We start from the raw sequence: 12,390 nt of genomic DNA, 5'->3' as shown, positions 1-12,390 counted from the left end.
AGTATTTTCTCTTTTCAGCTGTTAGTCCAAAATTCAGATATTTAATTAACATTATATGACAAAAAAATAAGCAAATCCTTAAATGTTATGGCTAAAACCAACAAATACTGGCTATTTGTGTTTGAAAAATGACTCCATTCATTTATGGAATTTTTATTAATTGCATTATTATGACTTAATGTTAGAACTACTGGGAAGTGCTGAAAAGGTGATTTCGTAATTTTAATTTTATTTAAATGGATTAGAGGATAAACCCCTTGAGATGTTCCATCTCGTTTTCGGGGGGGGGGGGGCCCGCACACACAAAAACAAGAGGTTATCAGATACAATAACATAGATGCATAAATGTAATAAACCCTGCAGTGTCAGATTTGTTGGGTGTTACAGGAAAGCTGCAATACATACATGTGTGTTTCCAACTCTGCTTAACAAAACAATGTAATTCAGTTTTAAAAGCTTCATCTCATTCCATGAGCCTGTCAGTGTGAAAAAGATGTGTCTTTGCTCTCTCCCTCTGCGTGCAGACCTCCTCCGGATGTTCTTTGACTGTCTGTATGATGAGGACGTAATCTCCGAGGACGCCTTCTACAAGTGGGAGACGAGCAAAGACCCCGCGGAGCAGCAGGGGAAGGGTGTGGCCCTCAAGTCTGTCACAGCCTTCTTCACTTGGCTGCGGGAGGCGGAGGAGGAGTCAGATAATAATTGATGAGGGAGACACCCGGGGACATGACATAGTAGAACTGCATCCTTACAGCAGAGCAAACAAACATTCAAAATGGGTGTGTGAGCAGGACGACACGTTTACGGCTGGAATATTTTTCTGCGGTACGGTTCTGAAGCATGCCGCCATTTTGAGTTTGGATTCCAACGGCGGAAGCACTAAATACCTGTATTATACATAGAAAATATTTTTGTTTTAAATTTTAACTTTTCTTTTGTTACTTTTTAAGAAGAGACTTAAAAGACACATAGGTTCTGGACTCTTTAATTTATTATTTTTTTAAGGACTGCAAATATGAAAGTTATTTAACATTTGCAGATGCTCACAACAACAGAACAAATAACAATATAATTAATTATAATAACAAAGTAATGATTGTGAAATAAATTGTCTCCCTGAATTCCATACTGTTTGGTTTAAAACAGGGTAAAACAAAATTATTTTGGGATGAAGTGGAAGCAGATGAAAAGGAGAGGATGCACAGGAGCTAATAACGTTACTTGTGTATGATGTTGGAGGTCAAAGGTTATCTCGCTCACTCGCTCTACATTGATATGTACATAGCGATATGCATTGAAGAAGCGATGCAAGTCAGTCCATGGAACTGTCCGACCAACGCAACAAACCAGATACATCCAAGTGAAATGAGCAAAAACGCAACTTTAAAAAACAAGTGAACATAACATGCTTGTAATACTTCACACCTACAGAGCAGATGAAATGCTTGTAAATACATTAAAGACAAAAAGGTATTTAAAAATACTGATTCTCATGATTTGCTCTTTTGGAGGTGGTGGTGGGTTGCCAGTTTTTTTGCTTTTCTTGAGTCCACGTTGTGTGTGTATTTGTGTGTGCAAGGCATGTGTAATAAAGTTTCCCTGTTTTGGACAGCGCCGTAGCGGCCGCAGAGGAGCTGTTTTGTTTGAGCAGGAGAAGCCCCCAATGCACCAAATGACGTCCGGCCCTGAAATCCCTGTGCGGGTCTGCTCAGTCGCTGAAGCATCAACACACTGCCAGTGCCAAGCAGTTCATTGTTGTATTCTTGTTTCTTACCACACTTTTTTTTTTGTTTGTTGTTTTTTTTTTTTTGTTTTTTTTTTTTGCAGTGTGTATCTAGTTGTGGTCAGATATACGTTAATATTACAGTGTCTGTGGTCACATGCCTATCAGATCACCCAAAAAGCATTTTAGGCACCAATGTGAATATAGAGCTGTAACAATTAACTGGCAGAAAATATCTGTCAGGTCCTTCTCACATTTATCAGAATCTAGTTTTAAGACCTTAACTGTATTTGTTTAAATTGAGCTTATTTGTTGCAGGTTGAATAGTTAGAAAACCTTGAGTAAAGTAGTATCAGTCTGCCATAAGTACTATAAGGCGGCAACCAACAATTATTTTAAACAAGTCTGACCCCGTTTACTTTTTACTATTTTAATTGTTTAAACTCAAACTATAGCTCCCATAAGGCTTAGCCATACACATCCCACCAAAGCACCAAAGGTGTAGTCTTTGAGTGTCTTATACCATAACAAATTGATTTATATTGGTTAAAATAATTAGTTCTGTGACTGAAAACCTCACTGTCATGTCTGAGCTTTTTAGAAAGGTCAAGGGAGAACTTAAACATTTGTATGGGTGTTTAGCCGGTAGGCTAACGCAACAATGACAAGTGGCCACAAACTTTCGGCCGTTTTTACGTTTGTAGTTTGAATTTTTCGCCGGCCATGACAGTGGAAACCCTACTTCGACGTGCTGTGTGACGCTGTGACGTACCCAACGGTCCGGGTGGGCGGGGCTCGAAAACAAAAAAAACCCTAAATAAAGGATCGTGCAGAAATTTACTCCAAAATATTTCACTTTTTCTCGACAAATAAAAGGTAAGGTTCGTTCGTATTGTGGTGAGTTCTTAGCTAAACATTTAATTGCACGGATGGACAGATGGGAGAAAAAAATAATCTCAGGGCGATGTGTTTTTATTCCAAGTAGCTCAAATGTATCCGTCTTGTGCGACGCCATTACTGTGTGTATAAACCAACGGACAAAATGGCGAAATTACCGAAAATTTCAGGGGACGCATGTTATATCTCGTGTAAAAATGATCGAATTTTGTTGGCAAAGGCAGGCGGATGAACCAGGCAGCGGTGCTCCGTCGTAAATGCGGTTTGTTTCGCGAAATACAAGCGCAGCTATTCTTCTGTTTGAGGATGATGGGCCACAATGAATGAAGTGGTGCATGGCGGTCTTATCACTGTTCAATCGGCCTCACACCCGTGATGTCCTAATGTGGTGTTCAGGTGCGTGCTGTTTTCTCCACCCAGGTAAAACTCGTGTAATGCCGATTCGCCGAGCAGCAGCAGTGACTCCAACCCAGGAGAAGGCCCCCTCCACCGCAGCAGAGAAAGGTGAGGCCAGGGTCGTCGTCACCTGAGCTAGGTCCCGGTGACCGCACCATCATCACCGTGGTGTCTGTGTAGACACACTGTAGTTTGTGTATCCAGTGTGGATTCACAGAAAGAAGCCTCAATCCATCAGCAATAGTAGTATCAGAGCCAAATACTACAATATTATAGGTATTTACATGCATACATTAAATTAGAAAGCCTCTTTGTGGGGAGTGGGGTCAACACACCCTTAAAAACGAGGCAAATAACCCATTTAAGCTGTTGGCCCAACATTATAACAAAAGTCCCAGCTGGCATGAAAACACAGTTGTCATGGAATGCAAGTCTTTAGAGAGTGCAGGCCTACAGTAACTGCTGTCAGGAGCCACAAAGTCAAATGGAGCAAAACAACACAGCCACACACAGGGGAGATATAACAATCCTACACTTCTCGGAAACACTGGCATTAACCTTTCAACTCCCAATTAAGAATATTCCAGTAATCCACATCACGGGTCCCTGGGCATCTTTGTGGCCTAGTGGTTAAGGTGCTTGCCGTGTAACCACAATGTCCCTGGTTGGATCACACCCTATGTCTCCTGCTGCAAGTTGTACAGTCATGGACAAAAATACTGGAGCCCCTGCATTTCTGTCAAATAATGCACCACTCCCAGAAAATTGTTGCAACAACATTCTTTCATATTCTCATGTTTATTTCTTTTGTTAGCATGGGAGCAACACAAAAGAGTTGAAAAAAAAGCCAAATCTGATACCTTCCACTCAGATCTCCAAAAATGACACCCTCAACTTAATATTTGGTAGGACACCCGTTGGACAAAATAACTGAAATCAATCACGCCCTGTAACCATCAGTGAGTTTCTTCCACCTCTCTACTGGAATTTTGGACCACTCTTTTGCCGACTGCTCCAGGTGTCTCAGATTTGAAGGGTTCCTCCTCCCAGCTACTGTTTTGAGATTTCTCCACAGGTGCTCTGTGGGATTTAGATCTGGAGTCATTGCTGGCCACTTCACAACTCTGCAGCTCATTGTCAGCCAGCTGCAGTTTTATTATCTAGCAGTGTTTTTAATAATACCTAATGTTACTAAGCAGTGCACATTTATGTAAATGTAAAACAAGGTTTTACAGTATGAGATGTTTTATGGAATTTGAGCTCACTAATATCTTTTATTGGTAACGGGTGTTTTGGTGGTTAATTTCACATGTATGGGCTTGGGTCCTTGGGGGCAGGCTGCATTTTAGGGCTGTTAGTCAACAAGCCGACGGTCAGCCGTCAGGCCACCTGTGAAAGCCTGTCAAGGCTCACCTTCCCGGTTTGTCCCGCACATTTGGCACTAGTCGGACCCTGTCGGTGGCTTTTCACCAGATTTGGCATGTTGAATCGCCCTCGTTGTTGAGAAAGACCGCGCTGATTGGTTGTTCAGCTTAACGAATCAGTGCATGAGAAGGGAACTGTTTGGGGAAAGTCTCTTCAGCCTGTCTCATTAGTATCCATGATTTCACACATTGTGTGTTTTCTCCTTGTTTTTCGCCTCTACAACCTCCTTTCTTCTTCTATAGTCAAAAAAACCAAGGACAGCTTCTTATCAGACATATTCTTGATTAGAAGCAGCTATAAACATCATCTGTGTTGAATAAGAGAATCTTTTTTCCTGTGGTCTAGTTATTTTTCTTTTCTCTATCTGTATGGTAAATATAGATAACCACCACCGGCTGGTACGGGACTTCTCTCTCACAGGCACAGACCATACGTGGTAGTCGGTCGTTGGCTGTAATCTGTGCGGCGTGTTCAAGTGCCACTTTTTTGATCTTACTGTCCCAAACAAAGGCGATGTGAGGTGATGCAACAGTCAGCCTTCATTGTTGCTAGTTTTTTCATGTCAGCTTGGTGTCTCTGCCCTTAGTTTTAGGTCCCCGAATAAAGAAGTTGAATGGTCCCTGCTCTACACTACCAGCCATACTGTAAATAAAAACAAAAAAGAAAATGTGCCTTATGTATTTACGATATTCTCATTATCATCACATCTTTTTCTACTTTAATGTCACTGGCTTTCCCCTCTCAGAGCCTGAGGCCTCCTCAAAAGAGTCTCCTTCTGCTGATGCGGAGCAGGCTGCATCTTCAGCTGCCACAGCTGAGGCCGGGGACAGCAATGCCACAGGTGATGGGGAGCCCACAGAGAACGGGGAGAAGACCGAACAGGAGGCTGCAGTAGAGAAGGGAGGCCAGGGGGTGAAGAAGAAAGAGTGAGTTTCACCAGAGAGCTAGTCTGCAACTCTGAACTGCGATATTTCACTTTGATAGCACTTTTATCTGTTTATATGATCCTTACCTGTGCTGGATAACGGCAGACTGCGCCTCTTAGGGCTGCAGTGTTGTGACTTTTCAGAGCCACATTCATTCCCTCATCAGACAGACATGTACCAGACACTTTGTCTGCGGTCTCGGAGGAGTCCAGGAGGAGAGGAAACTGGTGTCATGAAAGTCTGACACTTTGTAACTAATTCAAAGAAAAAGGAGCAGCGTTAGTTACTACGCTACATACTTTTCAGAATAATGTCAAAAATATTTTCCCCTCTTTCATAAAAATAAAACTAAGCAATATGTGTTGTGAATACTAGACAAAGCCCTTCTCTTTTACCGTAAGTGACTCAGTTTTTTGGGCAGTTCAAAAGCCAGTAACAACCATTGTTTCATCTCCAGTTGTCCAAAATGTGTATGGGAACGCAGGCAGTATAAGGACATACTATTTTGGTTAAACACCTGACGTAGTAACTTGTAAGTTTGGTAACTTCTCCTCCTTTTCTTCTCCCAGACCTTGACAAAGCAGACATTTCTGTACACAGTTCACTAGCACAGAAATTCAGTTGGGGTCAAATTACTCTGGTGGTCATTGAGACATGTTCTGAAACTTATTTTGCCTTTCCCGTCGGTGACAAATGGACAAAGTGACAAATGCAAGGACTGCGCGGCTGGACAGTGCGCAACACACTGCTATGTTCTCCTACTAAGGTGAGGATGTGATAAAGATAAGGGTGGTGACGATCACAGTGAAATATCGCTTTTAAAGAATTGACCCACTTCACTGAACTTGTCTTGCTCCTTTTGGCAACAGGTTGAAGGATGGCTACAAGTATGAGAAATCCAAAGGCAAGAAAGTGAAAAGGACGATTCCTGCGTGGGCTAGTGTCACTTCCAGCAAAAAGCTTCCCATTACCAACTTTGCGGGCACTCAGAACAAAGTGGATAATGTCCTCATTGAAGCTATTACGGTGTGTACACACTTTATAAATCCATCTTGCAACACTGCCAGTTGCTCATACTTTTTATTTTTGTTAAAGAAATCTCTGAGATTTCTTCTCAATTTTCTTTGCAGTCTTGTAACAACAGGTCGGGGGTTTCATACCAGTCTGTCATGAAATACATTGTGAAAAACTACCCAGGGCTGGAGCTTGACAAGAAGAAGTTTCTCATCAAGAAAGCAATGAAGAAACATTTGGAGAAGGGTACCATCAAACAGGTGAAACATATACATTTTTATATTAATCCTTTGTACTAATATAAATAAAAGCATGGTCTCACAAGAGGTAGCATGCATCGTTACCTAGGGATGTCCTGATCCAGTTTTTTTTTTAACCTCGATATGGATCCGGTTTTTAAAAAATTTCATATTGAATTTGCTTAAAGTGCGAGTGATGTGCCAGCCAACAGCAGGAGTGATTTTACTATAGCAGCTTATCGGTTGTGTGACACACGCATCTTAAATACAGTGCACTAAGTGCAAAATCTAATTTCAGTGACGCTCATTAAAATGTGTACAAACCCAGGAAATGTCAGCTCTGCTTACTCTTGATTTTTCTTTCTGTCCGCCGTAGCTGAAGGGTAAAGGCCTTTCAGGAACTTTCATTATCGGGAAGCTGTCCCCCTCATCTAAGGTACGTTACAGCAGAGGCACTAGATCTAATCTAGTCCTCATGTTAAAGACCCAGTGTCGGCAGCTCCCTGTTGTAATCGTCATGTCTGTAAATGGATGGCGTTTTAGAAATCCGCTCAGAAGCAGGAGTCCCTGGGAGATGCTCTTCCTCTCATCATCACTCGGCTCTGTGAGCCCAAAGAAGCCTCCTACGGTCTGATAAAGAAATACCTTGAGCAGCACTTCCCCAGCCTCAACATTGAGACCAGGTACAGTTACTTGTGGGCATTACAATTAATTTGTTTTTTAACCATTACTTTCTCCCTGTTGGATGCTGTTTTGTATAATCTTTGAGACAACATGGGCTGTATCGAATGATTATGTTCATGATTAGTTCTTATGTTTTAATTTTAACAAGTCTTGGGACAAATTTACAGAAAACGATCATTTTCTAAAACTTTAAGTCAAATAACTGTAGCACTGTGAAAACAAAACAATTCAGTCACTAATACTTTAATTTATTTTATGACTTTAAATGACAGAGTTTAAAAAGGCAAAATGTGGTAAAGATGAGTCTCTAGTGTAGAAATTCAACATAAAAGATGACACAGCTTTTGAAGCACATTGTTTTACCAGTGGCCTGAACGTCAGAGCCTTCGTAACGTTCACCCTATAAAAAGAAACGTCTAGAGCTGTTGTTCTCTGGGATTATTGACTGTATCAGTGATGTGTTGACTGGTTTGTCCTCAGGCCAAACATCCTAAAGGCAGCTTTGGTGAAGGCAGTAGAGAAAGGACAGCTGGACCAAATCACCGGGAAAGGAGCCAATGGGACTTTCCAGGTAAAGCTCATAATTACACTGTGGTGTGAAATCTACATCTAACTGATCTCTTCTTTCAAGTGTCACAATCACAATGACAGACTATCACATTCACACCGTGGTTGTGTAGTTGAAGTAATTTACAGAGTGACTTTCATGTTTGAGGCATTATATTAACCTGTTGTCTCACTATGTGGAGGCATTGTATGTGCCGTGGTGTTTTTGTAGAAGCAAAGCACATGTTTCAAGTTGATATTAGATATGTAGGAGCAGTTTGTTTCTCAAAGGATAAAGCCAGGAAGAGAGCTACTAAAGATTATGCACTGTGTAAAGTTATTCTCATCTTGTTTTTCTGCTTGGAGGAAGTATTGGGAACATGAGTAAATGATGAGTTATGTCAAAAACAAAGAGACGCCACATCTGAAGTTTTGGGATGAATGCAAGCTGTATCTTGTTTTGCTTTAGCAATAAAGGGATAAGTTCTGCTGCTGTTAACATCGCCTTCTGTCTTGTTTTGTTCAATAAACATCCCATAATATATGGTTTAGTGTTATAGACGACTAAGGAAATTTTTTTTTAAATGACTCAATGATCGGTCAGTTGCCAAAAAAGCGGGCATTACTTTTCTCCTAAAAATGTTTATTTGCTGCAGCTGAAGCGTACTGGGAACCAGGTCCTGATGATTTTTACAGCTGCGATCACAGCCATGAATGAGCCTAAAACCTGCAGCACCACCACTCTACGCAAATACCTGTTAGACGCCAACAAGGACACAAAAGAGTACCAGTTAGGTGAGACTTCTCTCTTGTTTGAAAGTCCTAACAGGACTTCTGCTAACTACTGACTGCTATCTGTGCTAATCACAAATCAGGCTTAAAGTAAAACGGAACAAGGTGAGTATCAAATGGATAGTTTGCAGTTGGAAAATGCTCTAAATCACAGTTTAGTTTCACTCTGTTGTGGTTACAGTGATCCAGTGTCCATCTCAAACCTCATATACAAGTGTCCAGCTTTAGTATGAACATTTTTGCACGTATTTCAGCTATGAAAACACTCCTGACTAACCGGCATGAATTCAAGTTGACCACCACTATTTGGTGTGATGGACAAACCTGCAAAACCTGAGCAATCACTATTTTGGGTGGGGTGTCGCCTTAAAGACTTTTTAGAATGTGTTTTTATTGCATTTGCAACATGAAACCAAAACAGAGCTTGATGAGGTTTGGGTAATGTAATTTGTGCATCCAAAATGGTCTTACTAAAAAGGGGAACTCTCTTTTTCAGTGGCCAAACTGAGGAGGACCCTGACCAAGTGTAAAGTGCTCGGGTGGATGGAGCAGATCACTGGCCACGGCTTCACGGGGACCTACCAGCTCTCGTTCCCTTTCTACCCGAGGTATAGCAACTAATGTGTTAGATTATTTAACTGTTCAATACTATGAATCCCTTTTTTTCTTTACAGTCTGTTTCAAAACCTGAACCTTTCTGGTTTTATTGCTTAAGACACTGCAGCTGTTAAGTGACACATGGTGAAACACATGCGCAGAGATTTAGACTGTTCTAGTCATGAGAAGCAATGTAATTCTGAAAATATCTATTAGTGGATTTATATTCAGTGTATAATACTTCGATTTAAAAGGAATAATTAAAAGAACTTGTCTCAAATAAACAGAGTATGCTTCCATAGCTGAGATGTCCCGATACTGGGGGCGAGCCAGGCCTATTTTAAAGTTTTGGTTTTGGCTAAAAATAAAATAGAACCGGTCAAATGCCTATCCTTATTTTCTTTTACTCTGCTGCTGCTGGTTCTTAACCTGAGGGTCTCTGTTTCTCTCTGTCTTCTCTTCTGAAGTGGTGATCTGCTCAGACGCACACACTGAGAAGAGGTTATATTTTACCCGAGTCGGCCAAATTGCTCATTAATCAAAGCAACAAAGTCTAATGGAACGAGTGAGTTTTAAACAGCTGGCAGAAATGTGACATCTTTGCCGCTTTGCACATAGTCCGCTTGCTGAAGTCAGTACAAGTGTTTACACTGTGCTTTCTAGGGTAATGTTAGCAACGTCTTGGTATTTTAAAGTGAAAACCGTGACACAGTGAAGCAGAGATGCTTGCACAGCTTATATACTTGGCTTTATATACGTCTTGTGAGACCTATTTATCTTTTTAGTCCCACCATCCTATATCCAGACAAGTTCAAAGAGCTTCCAAAGAAAAATGCTCCACCCAAGAGGAGGCAGACGGTTGAATCATCTGAGGAGGAAGAGGAAGAATCAGAAGATGAGGAAGAGTCTGAGGATGAAGCTCCCTCCCCTAAGAGGTGGGTGTAACAATTTACTGGGACACTAAAGTAACTGCTTTGATTAAAAGAGACTTAAATTAATGGCTGCACACTTACTCAGATCAGTTTATGGACAGTGTTTTCCAGTCACCATCACCAGGTTAAAATGTTTACAAAAAAAAAAAAGGTGACCGTCTCCATCAAAGTTGGAAATGAACCTTTTTACCTGTCACTGTGAACGGTGGATTCCAAAACCAGCAGTGTAACTGTGTGTGAAAAATAATCCAAGAACTGCTAATCAAGTATGATTATTTTGGTAAATGAGTCCTTTTATTTCATATTTTAAAAGATACTGCCATTTTCTCTGTCACACACACACACATTCACGAACTGTGAACTTATGGAAGTTACATTTGAGTTGAGCAGAATAAACAAAAAGCAAACAGTCCTCCTCCATCCACATTCCCAGCCCCATTTTAATGTCAGTCCTGCTTGTTTGAATTGGATTCTTATGTTTTGGAGGCGCTTTCCTCTCCACATTACATATAGAGTAACTGAATACTGTATGTGTATTTAGCTATTATATATCCTACCTGGCTTAACCCTAAGGCGATTCTTTTCAAACGCTGGTCACTAGCGGGTGTTGTATGCTCAGGTTGTCTAGTTAACCCTGTGTGTCTCCTCAGTAGAGTGTCCAAGTGAAACAAACAGACTCGTGACTCAGTCGGCTTTGTGCAGTGTTACAAATTGCTCTGTTACAATTATTTGTTTGTACGTGCTACTTGTACTTACCTGCCCCTGTGGCTGGTAGTTAGCATATTCACTCACCACTCCAAGAAAACACCCACATTTGGCCTTTGGTGGGTGCTGATCTCCATCCCTGCCACCCATATATTTAAACACCAATAGAATGAAAGACAGTGGACAGCTACCATGAAGAAGCTACACCATAAATAATCTCAATTTAAAAGAAACATTTTATTTTGTATTTTACCAGAGTTAAGATGTAAAACCTCTCTTTGGAGAAGAAGGGTATTGATGTCCAGAACCATTTCTTAGGTGTATGTGTGTTAGTTTGTGGTGTATATTAATATTTTTTCCTTTACATTTGATATTTGCATAATTTCACTTCTACTTAAGTAACTGCTGCCTGTTCAAACTACTTTTAGGAAATCACAGAAAAGGCCTCCGCCCAAGGCTCGTCGTCCTCCACCAAACAAAAAATCCCGGAGTGCTAGTCAATTAAAAGCTAAAGGCAGGGGACGCGCCCTTACAAAGAAGTCTCCAGCCAAGAAAGCAGTGTCTTCAGCCAAGAAAGTGGGAAGCAAACAGTCGGCCCCTAAGAAGGAATCCACACCACCATCTAAAGCCACGCCTGTCAAGAGAGGAGCTCCTGCAAAAAAGCCCAAAACGCCAGCGGTTAAAAAGCTGACCAAAAGGGGGTCCAAACAGCCTGCGTCCAGAGAGTCAGTCCCTGAGGAGGCTGCAGTCACAAAGGAGACAACAAAGAGTGGGTCCAAGCGATCTAAGCCTGAGGAATTGTCCCCTGAGGAGCCTGCAGTTAAAAAGCTGGCAACCAAAGGTGGGTCTAGGCGGCCTGAGCCTCAAGAGTCATCCCCTGTAGTCAAAAGAGGGTTGAAGAGCAGCAAGCACTCCACTCGTAAATCAAAGAGAGGCAAGTAGAGAGCCTGCGAACACTTTCCACGAACTGGGTCGCTCTGAACATGCAGCAGTCTGTCGCTTTGCTTCAGTGCTCTCTTATCATTTTCTCCCTTTTTAATGGGGCAGTAGTTTGTTTTGTTTTTTTTAATTTGTATTGTAGAATAACAACTGTTAAGTTTACTGTACATGGAGAGTTTCTGATTTTCCTTTTTATCACCATGTGTAGAAATCTTAGTGTTGCCGTTAAAAATGATGGGTGACCTGCTCGGGAAAGCATAGCAAAATCTGACATACTGCAACTAGAACCATTTAGTGACTTGTTTTTATATCTCTTCCTCATTTGCTTTGTAGGTAGGTATTGGCCGCACAAGTTCCTAATATCACGTGAAGTGAGTTATCAGTATTCTGAGAGGCTGGAATGAAAGACTGTTAAGTTCAGTTGTAGGTTGAGCTGTCACTACAAGACAGGTTTTAAAGCTGTTGTCCCATTTCCTGGGATAAATAGTATTCTGGCCAAGCAGCATTTCATCAGGCTGAAGGTTAGTACTAGTTAGCACTAGTACAAGTCACACTGTTGAGGGGGGGGGGGGGGG

General features: G+C 41.4%; 2 protein-coding genes across 3 annotated transcripts in view; both read left to right on the top strand.

Annotated features, from left to right (window-relative positions):
- LOC109967057 (eukaryotic translation initiation factor 4 gamma 3) overlaps positions 1 to 1,481 on the top strand; it is a 45,249-nt gene extending 43,768 nt beyond the window's left edge. The window contains exon 34 of the mRNA XM_020612426.1: positions 525 to 1,481. Within this exon, the coding sequence (XP_020468082.1) occupies positions 525 to 706 (182 nt within the window). The 3' untranslated portion in view covers positions 707 to 1,481. The remainder of the gene's footprint in view (positions 1 to 524) is intronic.
- Positions 1,482 to 2,478: 997 nt separating this feature from the next.
- On the top strand, positions 2,479 to 12,384 carry hp1bp3 (heterochromatin protein 1, binding protein 3). 2 transcript variants are annotated; one of them, XM_020623347.1, is made up of 13 exons: positions 2,480 to 2,599; positions 3,041 to 3,124; positions 5,187 to 5,367; positions 6,071 to 6,133; positions 6,237 to 6,393; positions 6,498 to 6,641; positions 6,997 to 7,056; positions 7,164 to 7,303; positions 7,785 to 7,875; positions 8,507 to 8,645; positions 9,139 to 9,250; positions 10,025 to 10,174; positions 11,305 to 12,384. In XM_020623347.1, exons 2-13 carry the CDS (start codon positions 3,055 to 3,057, stop codon positions 11,816 to 11,818), a joined length of 1,821 nt encoding a protein of 606 aa, XP_020479003.1. In that variant the 5' UTR covers positions 2,480 to 2,599; positions 3,041 to 3,054; the 3' UTR covers positions 11,819 to 12,384. The 2 variants fall into 2 exon arrangements, with proteins under 2 accessions (XP_020479080.1, XP_020479003.1); XM_020623424.1 differs by lacking the exon at positions 6,071 to 6,133 and having other exon boundaries at positions 2,479 to 2,599.
- Positions 12,385 to 12,390: the final 6 nt, after the last annotated feature.

This window comes from Monopterus albus, unplaced genomic scaffold (genome assembly GCF_001952655.1).
Source record: "Monopterus albus unplaced genomic scaffold, M_albus_1.0 scaffold1.1, whole genome shotgun sequence".
Taxonomy (NCBI): Eukaryota; Metazoa; Chordata; class Actinopteri; order Synbranchiformes; family Synbranchidae; genus Monopterus; species Monopterus albus.
Note: the sequence above shows the minus strand (reverse complement) of the source record. Positions and strands in the feature narration are given on the sequence as shown.

Bases quoted from the DNA above. Each gene is read 5' to 3' on its own strand.
- hp1bp3 (XM_020623347.1), top strand. From the start codon at position 3,055: ATGCCGATTCGCCGAGCAGCAGCAGTGACTCCAACCCAGGAGAAGGCC. The intron at 6,642-6,996 runs GTGAAACATATA...TGTCCGCCGTAG, and splicing joins AGAAGGGTACCATCAAACAG to CTGAAGGGTAAAGGCCTTTC. The intron at 9,251-10,024 runs GTATAGCAACTA...TTATCTTTTTAG, and splicing joins TCGTTCCCTTTCTACCCGAG to TCCCACCATCCTATATCCAG.